Source organism: Lygodium microphyllum, chromosome 22, assembly GCF_053477565.2.
Source record: "Lygodium microphyllum isolate KBCC chromosome 22, Lygodium_microphyllum_v1.1.10, whole genome shotgun sequence".
NCBI classification, from domain to species: domain Eukaryota; kingdom Viridiplantae; phylum Streptophyta; class Polypodiopsida; order Schizaeales; family Lygodiaceae; genus Lygodium; species Lygodium microphyllum.
In genome coordinates, this window is record NC_141156.1 from 120,328,217 (window position 1) to 120,347,947 (window position 19,731).

The 19,731-nt window shown below is 41.8% G+C and overlaps 2 protein-coding genes across 2 annotated transcripts; one reads left to right on the forward strand and one right to left on the reverse strand.

Moving 5' to 3' along the window:
• Positions 1-2,704: 2,704 nt before the first annotated feature.
• On the reverse strand, positions 2,705-3,721 carry LOC148017558 (uncharacterized). The gene has a single exon (XM_087662885.1). The coding sequence runs from the start codon at positions 3,719-3,721 to the stop codon at positions 2,705-2,707; it is 1,017 nt and encodes a 338-aa protein (XP_087519011.1).
• An 11,264-nt stretch (positions 3,722-14,985) lies between these two features.
• On the forward strand, positions 14,986-16,721 carry LOC148017559 (mitogen-activated protein kinase kinase kinase 20-like). Its single transcript, XM_087663242.1, has one exon. It carries the CDS (start codon positions 15,016-15,018, stop codon positions 16,285-16,287), a length of 1,272 nt encoding a protein of 423 aa, XP_087519368.1. The 5' UTR covers positions 14,986-15,015; the 3' UTR covers positions 16,288-16,721.
• The last annotated feature ends 3,010 nt before the right edge of the window (positions 16,722-19,731 follow it).

The following is a 19,731-nucleotide window of genomic DNA, read 5'->3' on the forward strand; positions in this document are numbered from 1 at the left end:
CTTGGAGTGCTTGCTCTACCTTCCTCTAGACATGACATGTGACATGGGTAGGATAGCCGATTGATTTGCTTGCTGACTCATAACCTTCACCCCCTTTGCCCTCGACTGCCATGGACATCTACAGCTTATTGTTGTCGAGTATTGCGAATCTCTATATTGAATGCCATCTCTGTGGTCTACACATGCTACATGCCAGCTCTCCACTACTGATCGCCCTGTAAATTGTCGACCTGCAGTGGGAGCTGGCACCCGCGCGTGTCTCGAGCCCCAACATACCACATGCTGCAAGAATATGTGGATCTCTATGAAGAGTGCTACCAAGTCCACCAGTAGCAGTATTGTTCGCCTTCTCTGTGTCGGTTCGGTATATAGTCAGAAGACCATCAGTATTGCTAGAGCTGGGAGGGATAGTCGTATGCCTAGAGGTTGCCGCCTGCTTCTCGACGCTACCGCCAGCTCGAACTTCACTAGTGCCAGTCGGAACTCCGCCAGCACCAACCCACACTCCACCAGCGTGGACTACAAGGGCGGCTTCTTCAAAGGAAGATGTCATGATCATTTTTAAGCCAATGTTTCCATCTACATTTTGGCTTCTCAAGAAAGAGCACACATCTTCCTATTCAATTAAGCTCCCCCCTTCTTCAGTCACAGACAATCAACCATGGCTTGAGTTTACAAGTTATGCTAAGACATGGCAATTCCTTCATCCTCTCATTCTCTCATTTAGAGCGGAGAGAGAGAGTGATAACAATTGCATGGTGACATGCACCACCATTTGGCGTCTTTCTTAGGGCGGATTCACAATGGGGCGGCGGAAGTGAGTGATGTGGAACTCCTTGTCCGGGTGGAAGACTTTACATTTTTCTCCTGCCGCCGCCCTTCAATTCACACGGAGACGGCGGTAGAATGGTATTCACACTGCCGCCGCCCCTTGAATTCACATGGAGGCGGCGGAAGCAAACAAAGTGATTTGGTAATTTGAGGTCAAAACTAACAAAAAAATAGCAAATCACAATAAAAATTAACTGTAATGAGAGACCAGGATTACAATGCTTATAGACCAAAAAAACAAACAAGGTTTAACCATAATGAGAGAAAAGGATTATAAGGCTTATAGACCATAATAAGAAATAAAATACTATGTCCACCAATGTCAGTCAATACTGATGAGAAGTTATTACAAATCATGAAACTTGAGCTTCAAAGGAAGATGAGGATGTATCTGCATCGGAAAGATTATCACCAAAGAATTCTTGAATTCGTTTCTTTGAATGTGTCCTATACATTGATCTTGCAATGTTGTTGCGTCGTTTAGCACCAGATCCGAAATCATGTTGTGCGGTTCTTCCTCCACGGTCGTCCCCTTGTTGTGCTCGTTGAATTGCATCTTCTGGTTCGAGGGGACGGATAGCTTGAATTTCGGCCATAGAAGTTATTGCTGTTCTTTGATCCTCTTCCATCGAACTGCCAAGTTGTAAGCACGCTTCTGCTTCACGCACCCAATCCATGTCAAAAGAGTCACCATGACGGATACAAATATTATGTAAGACAAGACATGTAGCTACAAGACTAGGCACGTGGTGAAGGTCCATATCACATCTTTTGAGCAAGATGCGAAACCTTGCCTTCAACATGCCAAATGCTCGCTCTACAGGCATCCTAGTGCTAGATTGTATGAAGTTCCAATAGTACTTCATGTGTGATAAGCCTTCCTTACATCCCTTAAAGGGCACCAACATGTATGGTCGTGCAGGATAAGCACAATCGCCAACCAAACAGTAATTGCCCAACAAACCCCTAACACATCTTCGCCCGAGTTCACTTCTTGTGAAGTTCAAAGAGTCATGGATGGAGCCAGCCCAACCCACATCATAGTCCCAAATTGAGCAATTTGATGCAACCGTTAATTGCAAAAGGATTGAATGAAACCCTTTGCGATTAAAGTAATCCTCATGGTTCTCTCTCGGTGCAATAATAGGAATGTGCGAACCATCGATAGCTCCTACGACATAGGGGATGCCTCTAATGGCCTCAAAGTCTCTTGATAGTTTCTCAAATCTAGCTCCAGAAGGCCACTTGATATACATATCTTTTAGGCCTGATGATAAGAAAGCTCTACAAAAATCTAAGACTATGCCACAAGCTGTGCTAGTGGCACATCCATAAAGGTCACCTAAGACCTCCAAAGTTGTACCACTAGCTAGCCTATGCAAAGCAATAGATACACGAGTCTCAATGCTCAAGGTTTCACGCATATTGATGCGTTTTTTCTTCAATTGTGGACCAAGTTTGCCACACAAGTATTGGAAGGTCTCTCTACTAATGCGAAGGCGTTTCTTGAACATGCTTGCTGAGTAAGAACCTAGCAAGAAGTGCTCAAGAAAATGTTTGGCCCGTGGATATGCCCAAGCTTTTCTACGGGTATGCCCTATCCAACGATTTATACTTTTTTTTGCATGCATACATCGACCCATACACTCAACTAAGTACAACCACATTTGTAACATAGACTCTTCATCACTCATGGGGGGTGGTGATAGAAGCTCAGTAATCGCAAGAAAGCATAACCATGCACAAAACAATGCAATTCTTCTTGGGATGGCCATGTCCACCTGCAAAAATATGCAACACACATTATTTAGATTTCTCATTGCTTACAACATTTCACACCAACACACTAGAAGATATAAATAACATTGCAAAATCATTTTGATGCATTCAAAAATTCGACCATGGTAGCATGGAGGGCAGCTAGTAGATCCAAACGTTTGTTTTCGGTGGCCTCCTGACGAATAGAAGACTCCTTCAAATGATCAAGTAGAGCACGGCCTGTGTTGGCCATCTCATTCAAGGAGTCCTCTATTTTGGCAGGTCCCTGACGTCCTAATGGAGGTGTAGGTTGAACCTTGGCAGTGGAGTTTTGTGGCTTCCCCTCCTCATTTTCCTCATCTATTTGTGTGTCTAGGGGGTCATTACATGACACAGAGCTAGCATGTGATACACTCTTTACCTGTGCTCTATTGTGATAATATTCGTCTACGACATCAAACCATTTACAAGTGTATTTTCTATTGTTACCAGACACACTATTGTGAGCTTTGTCTACCCTGTATTGGCCTAAAACATGTGCCCACTTCTTCCTACATGCTTCGCTATCTTTGTCAAAATCATGATAAGTAGCAGATAGTTTATCTGCCACTTTTGCCCATAAATTAACCCCCTGTTTTTGAGGGTTGCTAAATTCATGGCTCATGCCACCTCGCACGTGGATTAGCTGATCCACCCAAAAATCTTTCCATTTTCCTTTGCTTTTGTTGTCGAGGTCGTCGTCTTCGGTAAGGTCAACTGCTGGCGCCTTCTTCTTGGATGCCCTTGGCCTCTTGGATGAAGTAGACTCTTGCAATTCGTCCCTGTGGTCAGCCCCATGCTTCTTTGAAGTTTTGGCTCGTGATGGTGTAGTTTCTTTTGTTGGATTTGGAGGTGAATTTTTTGATAGTTCGTGATGAGGACTTGGTGGCTTAAAAGCCACATTTGGAGGTGGGGGTCTAAAGAAGAAGGGAGAGGCGGGAGAGGGAGAGGTTAACATGGCCGTAAAGCCATGAGGAGGCATTGGAAAATGTGCGGATGAGAAGGGGTATTGTGGTGGCGATGTAAACATTTGGGAGAGAGGTGTGTCATCCTCCATTTGAGAATCAAATGGTTGAGAGTGAGTAGGGTCCATAAAATGTACCTGAAAGAAAACAAAAAAGAATTAGTCATGATCAAAAATTTATCCTTCAAACAAAATTACAAGCATCAAAAAGAGAGACCTTTGGTGGAGAGATGGGAGAGAGAGAGGCCAAAGAGAGGGCATATGGTGGAGAGAGAGAGAGAGAGAGGCCACATGGTGGAGAGAGGGAAAGGCCATATGATGGAGAGATTTGCCATATGGTGGAGAGAGAGAGAGAGAGAGAGAGCAATGCCATTTGGCGGATAGAGGGAGAGAGAGAGAGGGTGTATGGTGGAAGAGTGAGAGGCCATTTGGTGGAGAGTTGTCATGTAGAGGATGTAGAAGCCAAAGAGGGCCAAAGAAATTGGCAAGTACCTTCGAAACCTTGTTGATTTGCACCTGCACATCACAATTGAAGCAAATGTGTTAGTATGCTATTGAATAAATCTATTGTGCAATCAATAAAAGCTTGAAAAAAAAAAAGCTCAAACTTCAAAGGTGGTCACCGAAATTGCTTGATAGAAGGGCAAACAAGTCTTGATTTGGACTTCACAGTGGCAAAGGAAGTACAACACAAAGCTTCAATTTATAGGAAAAAAATGCAAGAGCTCCTTGAACAATGTGTAGACGTTGGAAAATGCAACCGTTGGAAAATGCAAACGTTCATGAGTGAGCTGTGTGAACGCCGAAATCAACGCTTACGTGGCATCTTTGTCAGGCGGCAGCGCTCTTGGGCGAGGGGGGGGTCGGTACAATTGCACGGCGCACCTGCCGGGACGTGGCATGAGCAGGCCACTGCTGCCGCCGCCCACTGTGAAAGGGGGCAAGCACGTGGCGTGCTCTGGTTCGCAGGATCCGAGCGGCAGCTGCTGCCGCCGGTCCTTGTGAAACCAGCCTTAGTATGATAGAAGAGCTCTGAATTTCAGTAGAACCAACAACCTGGCTTAAATTTAGTATCCCATAATGAGGAAATTTTCTATTTATCTATTTAAGAGGAAAAACCACATAAAATCTAGAGCAACAAACTTGCCCCCAATCTTACATGGTCAAAAAAAAAAAAAAGAATGGGAATAGTACTTAATCATGCCTCAAGGGATGTGGAGCACAAAGTTTAAACTCGTGTACTCAAACCATTATGCCAAGACTTCATTGGAAATTTTTACTTTTCTAAAAACATATTTAATTAGAATTTTCAAAATAATCTCTTATTTTTTAATTTTGCAATCCATCGAGGTTTCTGTCTATCATAATTAGTACACACAGTTGATTTTGAGGGCACTTACACACTACCTCATATGGTTAGGTCAATATGAAAAGCATTTAGGATGTAGTTTGCATACTCTCCATTGCCACCAACATCGAAAAGGGTGGTTGGCCCATTGGTTTGATCTCTTGGAGTGTAGCACGATTAGTAGAGTTTCAAATCCTAACTACTAGATATTACACTTTCTATAAATGAGTCACTTTGTGACTTGGGTGTGGATGTGAGCCTCAGATAAGAGATCTCCTCCATCTAAATATGTTTGTCAACCTATGATAACATTGTGGTGTGACACTCTTCTTCTTTTTTTCACTTCCATATCCTTTCAAGGCAATGTGTAATTACCCTAAGAGAAATAGTTACACAATAAGAAAATGAGAGTTTATGACTTTTCAATAAAACCAAAAGAAAAGACAATGATGAGATTACAAGTGAGACGTACCTACCCTACTTAGGCTAGAGGAGGAAACGCTTAGTAAATCGCTCAAGCACCTATCTCCAATAGCACCATTTGTATCCCATGAGACATATGGATTTAGCTAGTCACCCAATCTACCTTCTAGCAAAATAACACATCCTCAACTCACAAGGATCGATTTGAGGTTCCTATGTTCCTATATTCTTCCTAACACCTTTGTAACACCTATCTAAAAAATATCACTTCACAACCAGTCAAAGACAAGAGTAAGCTAACAATACACTTAGTTTAAAGAGCAGAAGTTAAGCATCAATCCTTTTGCCAAAGCCTAGTCGTACATTAATTCCCTAAACTAGTGTTAGCGAGGGTTTTAGTTCCTTTACCAACTAAGGCAATCTTATTTGTTCTACCATGTCCTAATGTATTTTAGGAAGCCACTCATTTGGTCCACCCTTCCATTAAATGCACCCATCGAGGGTTGCACTTTATTCAGCCATGTCCTAATGTATTTTAGGAAGTCACTTGACTAATTTGGTCCACCCTTCCATAAAATGCACCCATCAAGGGTTGCATTCTCTTGCTTTCCACTCACATCCCCAAGGCATTCTTTAGTTTTCTTATTAGGTCGTAACACATTCTGTGGACATATATAATGAGCTTCCTTAATCAATGCATCAAACAGGTTCCTTCATGTAATTTGAAGTGCTGACATGGAAATTTTTGAAAACAATCTAGGAGGACAATTCTCAAAAATAAATTTGTATTGCTTGTACAGCTTTGGCCCCTTTAGGACAAATATCCAACCACTAGATACCCAACCCTCTTGAGCTTATAACCCAATCCTTTTCAAACTCACATCCTTATCTAGAATTGGGTCTTTTGATGCCCGTACATAGGGTCCATGGAGGTTTCTTTCTTGATTGTAGGACCAGCATCAGAATATCTAGATTCTCTGTGATTCTCAAGCTACCACAGTGGCAAACCTTTCTCCACATCGGCCTTCTCACCACTTGACTTTCGGTCAATATATTTAGCAATGCCCTTCCATGTTTATCACCTCACCAAGGATACAATGAAAGACCATAAAGGTGGATCCATGGCCATATAGCATCCATTCATCTCAACTACTCATAGGTAGACCAAGTAAGAAACCTCCTCCCAATGAGACACTTTTATCATCACCTCAAATGTCCATCAAGAACAACCAAACCAAACACATAAAGAAATATTTAAATGCATCCATTCGTTATGATTTCATTCATTGCAAAAGCAAAGAATGTTTGCAACCACTAGGTGCTAATCAATAGAATATCAAAGAATATAAGATCAAAGATAAGGTGTGTTTCGAGTTATCAATCTCAATTAACCCCTTTTTGAAGGGCCTTGAAGTAGTTCTCAAAAGCATCCTTTTTATAAAGCTTCTTTACTTGGAGTAATGATTGATTAAGTCTTTGTTTGGGCAATCTATTTTAATCCTTTGTAAGCCTCTTTGTAGCTTAACTAAGGGTAGGAGTGTTTAATGTCTAAGATCTCAATTAGTCTATGCTCATTTATTTGATAACTTCCCCCTTCATTTTTTCAAGGCATCATTGACTTGCCTGAGTTAGAAACCCAATTAGCTTTCTTACATCATCCTCTATATAATAGTTTTTGTTATGGCTTTTTTCATCTCTTTTATACATAATCTAATCCATATCTTCTCTTATTATCAACTCTAGAATGATTCATTACTTGGTTATCTAGTCACTTTCTATGTCTGTCCTAAGCATGGGTGTTCCTAACCATCTAGCTGTCTCATGGGTATTCCTAACCATCTCAAAAAGCTTAATTGCTATTGATGGATCTCAAAATACAATTATTGATCTAATCGGATTTAAGTGCTCCTTAACAATCCTATGCTTTTAGCAACACAAAGTAGAGATATCAAGAGGTGTTGGTGTACTTGGATGTCCTTGATATTATGAGGATTTGATACAATACCATTCATCAGTCGATGAAGTTGTGATGTTGGAACATCTCCTCAGAGCCATTGTAATCTCAATGGCTTCCTTGGCCTAGAGCGTGTTGTAATAGTTTTGAGCTCTAAATCACGAGCCCTTAAACATTTGCCCTCCAAGAAATAGTGATCCTTCACCATGGTGTCAAATCTAGCCTAACTTCTATAAGTACATGATTTTTTAAGAGCAAAGCTCTCTCTCTCTCTCTCTCTCTCTCTCTCTCTCTCTCTCTCTCTCTCTCTCTCTCTCTCTCTCTCTCTCTCTCTCTCTCTCTCTCTCTCTCTCTCTCTCTCTCTCTCTCTCTCTCTCTCTCTCTCTCTCTCTCTCTCTCTCTCTCTCTCTCTCTCTCTCAAAAGCATTTTGGGATGCAAAAACATTATGGGATGATCATGCTAGCATTACTAGCAAGATTTGAGAAGCTTTTGCACAAACAATCCCAAATGTATGCAAGATTATGAAATAATAACAAGAGAACGTATCTAGACAAATATTGAAACAATGCATGCAATATCTATATATACCGAAACCTAACACAAACCCTATTGACTTCCTCTTCCACATAAAAGAAAAAAACAAGAACATGCACACTAGGTAAACCAACATTCATTCTTGGAGACTTCAACATCAACATGCTACAACTAGCTAACAATATCACAAAAACCTTAACGTATCAAATACAACAATCAAAATTCAAAATAATAAACAAAAACCAACCAACAATAGAATAAAGCTCTTTGCTTGATCATAAATGGATAAATGTTGACAATACAAAAATAACAACAACATCAATAGTTCCACTATATTGATCAAATCACAATGCATTAGTCATTCCAATATGAACCAAAAAGTACTTTAGTTAAAGAACAAGCTATCACAAGTAAGCAAAATCAACTTTCCCCAAGCTCTCTTTCAAGCCCAAACAAAAAACACACACAAGGGCAATGCTCTAGTGCACAATAGTAGCACCCTTGTTTTTTCCATAATGGGGTAATTTGTTCCATCAAAATAATGTTTATTTTAATAACTAGGCTTGGCAGACTTTTATGGAAGTGGTCATTGTATTCTTCATAAGCATGTGGTTTATTTAAATTTGGAACATGCGATACTTTAAAAATTAAAATTTGGTCACCCTTGATATCAATATTTGCACTAAGGGTTCAATAGCCACATATGAGGGGAATGACAATGATGATTTCTTTCAAATGAAATTTTCAAATGATAGTTACATTCAAGGACAAAGGTGTAAAGTGGGTTCAACAATTTAAGTCATATGATGAAGACACATATCAAGACAAATTGCTCAAGTGTGAACGAAAGCAATGACATATCATACAAAGTACAATTTCGTATCACAATACTATTAAATAATCTAACTAGTTCAATTCGTGCACTTCTTATATCACATGTTGAAACCCAAACATTGGATATTTATTTGTTGTTACATGTTACGGACTCTTTTTGCATTAACCATCATGAAACCTTTCCTCCTTGAAGTTAAGATTAGTTTCATAAAGTATTCAATGATATTGTGTTTTCCTTAAGCCATGTTGCACCAATTCAATTGTATCAATCCAAGCCTATTTATTTGCATTCAAGGTTGTGAATTAACATTAGTTTGGGTATTTTTATAAGCATCACATGTTTGGTGGTCTAGATCTTAGGAGGATTGGAACATGAATTCTCTATGCATGTATATACATCTACAGAAGTGTTTTGTAATATTATTTAAGGAATTAGTAAGGAGCTCATCTGAGTGCATATGATGTGGGGGGTATTAAAGACTTGATAAGCTTGGGGTGGGGGATTGGGGATTCTTGCAAACTAGAATCTAAATATTAGATTACTTATCCCTTGTTGCCATATTACACAAATGGGCTTTTTTTCTTTTCTCAGGCCATAAAGATTAGCTAGAAATGACTTGGAAAATATGTGGGTTTTTTTGTAAGTATCCAATTGAGTAGCACAATTTTGGTCATCCTATAGGTTGCTTTACTGCAATATGATATTTCTACACCTATCTATAAATAGGTTCTACAAAAGGTAGGTTCCCTTCATCCTTGAGCTAGTTACAATTTCAAAAATACCTCCTCAAATTGATTCAAGAAGGAAGGAAGCCGACTCTCAAATACACTTTTAGTTGGAATTCTGCACAATGTAAGGAAAAAGAACGATTCGGACGTTCAGATTCCCTCTCATTGTATATTGATGACACGGATTCAAGTATGGTTCAACAAAATCTATTTCCCAAACCTTGATTTGTATATTACAATTCATTGTGATGCATTAAGATGGGGTGTCATGTCACGTGAGTTCGAATGTCCCCATGATCATCATCATTCTCCATATGCCAATGGAACTTGCCCTAAGAAGTAATCGACGTGTTGTGAAAGTTCTCAGCAAACCTCCCACATAACCAAACACCCCCTGGGGGGGGGGGGGGGGGGGGGGGGGGGGGGGGGGGAACACACACACAAGGTGAGTGAACAAAACCGCATAGAGAGCCAGCCAAAACAAAAGAACGTTTGACACATAAAAAGGATGAGGAAAAGAGAGTTCTTTGGTTTGGTGTAATATAATGTAAGGCCGTTCTATCAAGGTAGAACGAATCACGTAACGAACGCTCTCGATCGATGATCACCGTCGTTCGTTGGTTTGTTTGGGGTGGTGGGTGTTGTTATTTTCGCGGGGTCAGGGGCAGGGGCCGGGGGGTGGGGGTCAATACATACATTAAGAGAGGAGAGGAGGAGCCCTTGACACCACCGATGACGCTTGCGAAAGCACGCCTCACGCCTCTCGTCAATGTAGGTGTGGCCTTTTCAAAGATCGGAGACGAGTCTCTCTCTCTCTCTCTCTCTATCGATCGGCATCATCGGCTGTCGATTGAGAGCAATCGAATATAGATAGCATAATAAGAATACGGACACATTTCTTGAGGATCGCCTTTCAACCTCAAGGGCGTTTCCTTCGTTTTTATCCCCCATGTGTCTTGCGTGCCTCCTCTCCCTTCTCTCCTTCTCCTTCTTCTTCTTCTTCCACGTCCCTCACCTTTCCCCACCACGAAAAGAACATTCTCCTCGAAATCTTTGACATCTAATCTCTCACCCACATAACAAGTATACTATTACACTTGAAAGTTGACCCTTCAAATGGTCTTTGTGAACTCCTCACTTCATGCTCACCATCGATTGCCTTACACTTGCCCCTTCCAACGAGCTAGAGTTCCACCTACAAAAGAGAAACCTAGTTGTTTGAATAAATAAAGTTAAGAATTTGAGAAGTGACAACTTGTTCAACTACATTTCTACAAGGCAAGCCCCCTTATTTTCTAGCATAAAAACTACAACTATAAAGGCAATCCCACATGTTTAAAGTACAAGCTATCAAATATTTCCGGTGCAAGTAACGTTCATCAATCATAACTCCAATATATTCAATGCAAGTAATGTTCATCAATCATAATTGTAGTACTACCAAGCCATCAATCATATAAAATGCCCATATACTCATGAACTTCTAAAAGTAGCAAGCCATCAATCATACTTCTAGTAGTAGGAGGCCATCAAAATATTTTCTATTGTGGCACCAAACTATTGTTTCTAACAACTCATAAACTTTTGCTAACTAAATATAAAGGAAAAAGTTTGAAAATTTCATTCTAGTGGACATTTTGACCCACATAACGAGGTTTTTATTTTCCTACTTGAGAGTACCAAACAACATAAACAATTGGGGCAAAGGAGTGAACAATATGGTTGTTGTTTGAAACAACATTTAGTAACCATTATTATCACACTAGCATGTGCTAGCTCACCCCCCCCCCCCCCCCCCCCCCCCCCCTCACATGCATGTAGGCATGGGGGTATGTTGGCCAAGAGTAGCTTAGGCATAGTTGAAGCAAAGCTCCATGCAGAAAGGAAGCAAAAGCATAGGCAAAGCCATGGAGGTGGGGTATTCATATGTAACGAGTTTCTAAGTACAAACTCTACGTTGCCTTACTGCTCATCCTATCAATGGTGTTCTTAGTCAACTCCTACAAGTAGTCAAACATCTCATTCAAGCTCACGAGGCTTATATTTGTGAAGGTCTCAAGGTCTAACTAAAAGAAACTTGGGAATATCTTGGGAGCCTTGTACTCAAAGTTCTATTTTGACTCCTTAATAGCCAATTGGAAGAGGGAGATGATTTTCTCAATGGAGTGCTAAGAGAGGATAATAGAGGTGTTGTTGAAGTGTTTAGGAGACACTCATCCTTTATTGAGTGTCTAGAAGATATCTTACCAATAGAATATGAGGAAAGAAAGGAAAGCCTTGTAGACTCCTTGGGTACACAAAATTTAGGATGCCTAAAGAGAAGTTATTGATGCTAGAGAGGTGTTTCTCCATTAAAGACATGGATATTGTGATCACCAAGATGAGGTGGGGAAAATCTTTGGGCCCCAATGGGTTGCCAATCTATTCTTTTAGACTCTTTAGGTGAGTTATAGTAAGGACTTATGTGACTTTGAGAACGAACGCTTTTAGCATGTTCAAAATCCTTTCCCTTTGACCAAAGTCTTGGTCAACTAATACCCAAAAGTGTTGTGAGGAGGATCATTGGAGGCATCTCACAATGCTTGATGTGGCCTACAATGCTATCAAGGCATTGGCATGTATAATCAAGCATATAGTGCCCCAATTTCTACATAACCAACAATAAGGTTTCATCCACGAAAAGGAAGATGCATGATACCAAAATAACCCTCATCTTGGCACTCAATTTGGGAACAACAAATGGGGGGAAGTTCACATAGTTAACATGAGTTTCATTAAGGCCTACAATCAAGCTAGTTGGCACTTCATCCCAAGTGAGGTAAAATGGGTGGGATAATGGCATAACTTTTGCAAGATTGTATCTACACTTTGTGGGAAGACAAGCTCTATTAAAATGAAATCCTTACCCAAAGGTTTGATCTTAAGCAATTCATAAGGCAATGTTTCCTACTTGTTTAGTAGCAAGTGCAACAATGCAAGGTTTCTCGGTTGTTCCATAGTTCTTTACACTAGCTATTGAGCATTGAAGGGAGCATCAAATGCCTTATGGTTACACAAGATTGAAGATTTTGATCCTAAATGTTTGCATGCAATAACTCTAACTTGCTCATGGTTGAGAAAGATTCCTTTGAGGCTTGGAGAAATTCTATAATGATTTTGCTTGCTTTTATGGCTCCATTATTAGCATTGGAATGATGGAATCGGTCTTGTTCAATTGCTCCCTAACAAAACTCCCTTATTTGACATTGCTCTTTTAATCCCATGCGCATTAGGATGGTCTATAGGTATCTAGGTTGTACAAATGGTCTAGGAATTAGAAATAATTAAAGGTTTTATTCCTCTTTAGAGACTTTTCTAGTAATATAATTAATATATAGCTTGCTTCCTCTATCTATTTCATGCAAGCTAGTAATTTTGAAGGTAGTCCTGTCCCCAACCATGGTCTTTATGGTTAGCATATTCCCTTTCATCAAAATTTCATGGGAGAGGGTAAACAAACTATTAAGGGCTTTCTCATGGTCTTCTAATGGAAATGACAACTATTACTATCCCGTTTAGATGGTAGCTTTACTTAAATTAGTTGGAGGTCTATGGGTACATAAGAAGGCTCTCATTCATAAGGACTTGGAGCCAGTACGATTGATGTTTTCTTGCCAGTGAAAGCTAGAAGAACTACCTCCCAGAGAACACGAAAACACACAAGCATAGACTCAAGAAGGTTTGGATAGCAACTACCTTCATGCCATATCAAGATCAAGCTCTTCAGAGTGATTGCCAAGGAGTTACCAAAATGTCTCTCAAGTGAGGACAAGCTAACCAAGTACTTGGATACATCTCACTCTGTGTGCTTTATGGAGAAGAAGGGTGAACATATCATACACTTACTTTGGGATTGCAAGGAACTTGGTGAACATATCATACACTTACTTTGGGATGGTAGGGAACTTAAGGGGCTATGGAGCTCAATTCAAAGATGGATGAATAGAGCTAGTCTTAATGGCAATCTAACTCTTAGAACAACCATCTTTGAAGACAAAGATAAGCTACGTAAAGACATTTGCAAGCTTTGGCAATTCATGCATGCGTAACCACTTGGGAAATATGGAAATTCATGAATTCCAGGATATGTAAGGAGAAGTCATGCAAATCACTAGTTGATAAGTTTGAGGTCATTGGAAGCATAGAAATAAATGTGTTCTGTTCAAGGTGGCTTCTTAGGAATTGCCAAGTTTTGCTTAGTTGAATGCCTTGATGGCATGTGACAAGGTCCTTTGGAGTTGGTAGTTAGAATATTCACTTCGTTTTTATTTTAGCTCACAATATTTTTGAAAATTGAGCTCTTCAAGAATCATTAATTCCTTAAATCATACTTTTCTGCACTCCAATGACATTGATCACAATGACAATGTGCTAGTCTTTCAAAAGTCCTAGGTTTATTTTCCCTATAACTTCAAGGATGGCTTGCCCCTTGGATACCTTCAAGGATTATGTATGTATGTATGGTTGTAAAGCCGTTATTAGATCATAAAGTGATGGAAAAGTACACATTTTTGCTTATCCGTTGGAAAATTGCAAGATTAGACAACTTGCTACGTATGAGAGCTTCAACATTGTAGTTGTTCAACATGAAAAGGCTTTGGATAGGCTCGGATACCTAATCCTATGTTCCTCTACTATACACGGGGGGTATAATGATAGGCTTGCATATACATGAGGTGTTCAACGTGAAATGGCTTTGGATAGGCTTGGATACCTGATCCTAGGTTCCTCTCCTCTACATGAGGGGGTGTAACGATAGGCTTGGATATACATGAGGTGTTGAATCATAAGTTCCCCGAATGTGCATGGTGGATATCTTCATCGTCACGTTGGTTTACATCATCCGGTGATGCAATTGCTGAGTTGATTGGGGCACTATCTCGAAGATTATGAGATAATCATGGTCAAATGCAAAAAGTGTGGTGTATTAGAATTGGCGTCTCGATATGAAGAAACAAAAAACGTGTAGCTACAGATCAGACTGTAGGGCCTGCGGCCTTCATCTTTTCAAAGTTACCTTGACGGGCAAGGAACACGAAAAACCGAATCATCGTAGATAACCGTCGTAAGGTAATCCTGATTAAGTCTAGCTGATTGAGAAGGTAATCCTGATTAATTCTAGGAGTCAGAGGCACAGAGTGGATTATGTTAATACCGAGTCACCCGTTCTACACCCCCGGAGACGGCCGGGGAGGAAGCTAGAAAGCTAGAAGCAAGAGCAAAGCAGGGGGGACACGTGGCGGGCGGCAGGAGGCTGCCGTCAAAGGGCTGCTTTACGCCGGCTGGTGCGAGGCGTCGTTCCACGTGGAGATTTTCAAACGAGGGGGGACTGGGTGACTTGGACGCCCGAAAGGAGGCCTCTTATGATGGGAGTCTGGAGAGAGATACAGTAGGACCACGCCGACGCGGCCGGTGACGCGATCGAAAGCCTTAAGAAAGGAAAAGCGAAAAGAATAATGCACACGCCAAAAAACGGGGGACGCGTATATATATGAATGGCCGTTTTAATTTCGTCATTCATCGGAGAAACGAGAAAACGAACACCCAGAAAGCAGAGAGCTATGGTTCTTCCTCCTCCTTCCCCTTCCTCTTCTTCTCCTTCTTCTTCTTCTTGTGCTGCCTCGCCGTCTGGTTCTCCGTCCCCTGCCGCAATCCGCCACTGGGTGCGCCGCTCCGCCCTTGGCTCCGGCTCCTTCGGCAGCGTCTCGCTCGCCGTCGATCTCGACGGCGGCGCGCTGTTCGCCGTCAAGTCTAGCGGCGGCAGCCCCCAGCAGGCGGCGGCTTTGGAGAACGAGCTGCACGTCCTTGAGAGCCTCCCGACGTGCCCCAGAATTGTCCGTTTATTAGGGGCTGCCCGCAGCCCCGCCAGCCCCCTCTCCCTGTTCCTGGAATACATCGACGGCGGGAGCCTCTCCGATCTCATCAGGCGCTCCGGCGGCCGCCTCCCCGAGCGCCACGTGTCCTTCCTTGCCCTCGGCATCCTGCAGGGGCTCTCCTTCCTGCACCAGCACGGGGTCGTCCATGGCGACATCAAGAGCCACAACATCCTCCTGTCTTCCTCCGCCGGCGTCAAGATTGCAGACTTCGGTGCGTCCTCCGCCGTCGCCGCGCCTCGCTTCGCCGGCACTCCCCTCTGGATGGCCCCCGAGGTCGTCCAGGGCGTCTCGCAAGGGCCGCCTTCCGACATCTGGTCATTCGGCTGCACTGTCATCGAGATGCTGCAAGGCCGGCCGCCGTGGCGTTTCGGCAACCAGCAGGCTGCTGTGCCGGCCAGCAGCAGCGAGCTTGCGGCGATCCTCTTCAAGATCGGCTGTACAGACGAGGAGGCGCCTCTGCCGGAGTGCGCTTCTCCTCTGGCAAAGGATTTTCTTGAAAAATGCTTGCAGAGGGATCCGAAACGGCGATGGACGGCTGCCGAGCTGCTGGAGCATCCGTTTGTGAAACTAGCAGGTGCAGGAGAACAGGGTCATTGTGCAGGCATGGTGAAAGTTCAGGCGCCATCGCCGAGGAGCACGCTGGATGTTTATGGCAGCGATTGGGATGAAAGCTCAACGGCAAACACAGTGCCAAGTCTGTCTTTACCAAAGGCGGAGCTGACCTTTAAGGTGGCTTCGCCTTCGCCTTCGCCTTCTCCTTCTCCTTCTCCTTCTCCTTCTTCTCCTCCTCCGCCTTCAACAGAAGGCAAATGGATAACAGTCAGACGCTCAGATGAATGGTGCAGCGGAGAGCGACCACAGCCTTTCGTGAAACGGGAGGGAGATGTCAGGAAGGCAGACGAGGTTAGCTTTGAATGCGCGGCCTTTCTGATGAAGAGGAGAAGGACGGTGGGGTAAAATGGATATTGAAAGAGCAAATTTTGGAAGTTCCAACCTTTGCAGGAGACTGCGAAATCTAAAACTGGCAGGTGATGATCCTGGCAGTGATGATCAGGATCGCGGCCATGGCCATGGGGCGCAAGCTCACAGCTCGGCCTGAAGATCAAGCCCGCGGCTGCAGGCAGGCCGTCGGAGCTCAAAGATCTCCTAAATTGATACAATCTTCAACGGAAGCTTCACAAGCCTTGGCCTCCATCTTTCCGTCTCTCTCTGCTTCTGATGCAAAACGAAGATCTGTGCACAAAAGAATTGAAAGGGAGCGGCATCTCCAATCTCTGTCTAATCGGGACCCTATTCGTGTCTCTGATCAGATCGAGGCTTCCAACTCGGGAGCGCTCGCACTCTGCTGTGTACCAACAGCACAATTCTTTAATTCAATTCCATTAATAAGACATTAATCTCTGCCCAATTCGGAAGCGCCCACACCTCTGCTGTGTTAATTACCTGTGGTTACCAACAGCGCGATTGTTTAATTAATTGTGATAAGGAAGATTGATCTGTTTCTTAAATTTCTACTGTTCTTCTGAGTCGCGCGAACAGGTCTTGATCGCCAAATCGCATTGAATGCAGTGACGGTTTTGACTTTGAACACGGTCGGGACTAGATTGACTTTATTCAAGATAATTAGATTTGACTTTCAAGTCAGTAAATAAGGTTTTCAAATTTCGAGGGAAACGATTTCATGCCTGGAAAAAAACCGTTTATGAATTCTCTCGCGGCTCGCCATTTTCTGATGCCTTCCCTAAACTTTGATCGCTTTATGGAAAATGCTGAACCATACATTAAAATCTCTCTTGCGAGAAAGGACAGCAACTTGCAAGGCTAGGACAAGCAAAGGTCGATGGACTTGCGTAGGTCGATAAAGTAGTTGTTGACTTGTGGATGTCATGCCGATGTCAAGTCCAACACCAAGAAAAGAGGGGAACTTCAATGGCCAGCCAATGCACTAAGTACCTCTAAAGATGGACATTTTTGGGTTTCCCCCGTCGACTATGCAGCCATGGACTATCTCACTCACTTCCACAAATGCAAGCTATAATTTCTCTCCTCTTAGTGGATTGTTTCTCTCTTTTCCACATATACACATTGTCATTTATCTCGCGTTGCAAATCTCGTCCCTCTCCTCCCAAACCACATACGATGCTATGCATGCTCCTTGGCAACAAGACTTGCCATGTCTTCAATCTTGCATGTGTCTAGAATTCCACATTGGTGATTAAGTCCCTCGACCTCCACAAGGTGCAGCTCTAAGTAGGGCTTCCAAGCTAGCTAGAGACTTTTAGCCAAGGGAGAGCACTTTTGACCTATCCAAAAGTAGCCTCCCGATCATTCCATTTAGGAATTCCTAAAAAGGATGGCACGATCGTCATTTCAATCCTCCCTCATCTTTTGGCATGTTGGAACTGCTTAGAACTACAAAGTTGAACTAGAGGCCTTTCCAAGTATCTAGTTTCTAAGAGTCAGGAGACACCTAGGTCAAGCGTGGAAGCATGACTTGAATGCTGTGACCTTTTGGGCCCATCGACCAGTGTCTTTCTTGGTACTTTGCCTAGTTGATGTAGTCCCTCTAAAAATGAGGGTCTTATATCAACTTCTCATAATGAATGCTTGGGGGATGCACCTATAAGAAACCATCTATGTAACGTTTTTTCAAAGGATATTAAAAAATATCCTTTCTTTACATATTATAAGCCTATAAAATGATCCCTTTTCCTTTACTAAACTTATCGATTTTTTTTCAAATTATAATTAAAAACTCCTTTTTGTAAATATGCTCTTGTAAATTTTACTAAATAAAATGCCATTTTTTAAAAACTCATGTGGTATCTTACACGTTGAAACACTTTCTCTCCCTTCTCATAGCAGACCGTATTATTTTCTCTCTTTCTTGTCTCCACATCAATAGAGCTTGCTTTAGCATGACCTTGGCACTTAAGTGTGCTTGCCAGGTACGCTCAAGCCAATTGACTTAAGCCTTGCACCCGCCTTAACTTTAGCTAAAACCCACTCCCATCCTTGCTTGAGGGTTACACCAATGGATTGGCTTGCTGGGGAACCCACTTGAGTAAGACCATACTATTAGACATCCATTTTAACCCATGAAGGATATGTTGAAATGATGACCAACCTCTACTACCTCTGGTCAACCTACCTAAGGTGAAGCTTGAAAACATTTATCTTTTCTAAACAAGTTCACGAGAAGTGAGGTACCTTGCAAGTCATCATAAACTTGAAAGAGGAGATGCATGCTACAACTCCTTTCCAATAAAATTCATGCCATCATCATCAATCAATTGGATATAGATTTGAAGTGTTGGTGGGAAAAGGTAAGCATTTGATCATTTTCAAAATTGACTAGAAACTCAACATTTCTTACTGTTACTAAGGCAAATTGAAGTGGGGCTAATCGAAAACATTGGCACGTTGAGTGTTTAAGCACAAAAATAGGGTGCAAGTAGTCCACTGATGCAAACTTGAGTTGATGCATTAGCGAAAAGGACAATTATAATGTTGTAGAAATTAGGCCAAAACCAACTTTAGCCAATATATTGAATAAGCAGAAAACCCTATTGGAGTCTATTGTAAGATTTTCAATGTCCATTTTGATCAAGGCAAACATTTAATCTAGTTGAAGTGCATCACCAACAAAAAAGAGTAGATTTAAGATAGCTTCATCGATCTTGCACCCACATTTAAAGCCAAACTACATTTTATTAATTCAAAAAGAAACTTGATTCATAGAGTTAGGGCTTTGGCAAGGATATTACAGGAAACATTGGCACGTTGAGTGTTTAAGCACAAAAATAGGGTGCAAGTGGTCCACTGATACAAACTTGAGTTGATGCATTAGAGAAAATGGCAATTATAATGTTGTAAAATTAGGCCAAAACCAACTTTAGCCAATAGAATAAGCAGAAAACCCTATTGTAGTCTATTGTAAGATTTTCAATGTCCATTTTGATCAAGGTAAACATTTAATCTAGTTGAAGTCCATCACCAACAAAAAAGAGTAGATTTAAGATAGCTTCATGGATCTTGCACCCACATTTAAAGCCAAACTACATTTTATTTATTCAAAAAGAAACTTGATTCATAGAGTTAGGGATTTGGCAAGGATATTATAGGAAACATTGATCAAGGTAGTGGGCCTCTAGTCCTTGCAAAAGAGAATCTTCTTACATATTTGTAAATAAGCTTTATGACTATAGCATAGGAAAAACAAATCAAATGGCATGATCTCCTAACTTTATCCACAATGTATGTCAAATCTTTGGCAAAGATGTTCCATATTTCTTGGAAAAACTCCACCCACAACCCTTTTAGGCTGGAACCTCCAAGCCAAAGTGATATTGGAGTTTTTTTTTTTTTTTTTTGGGCGGGGGGGAGAGGGAGAGGCAAAGT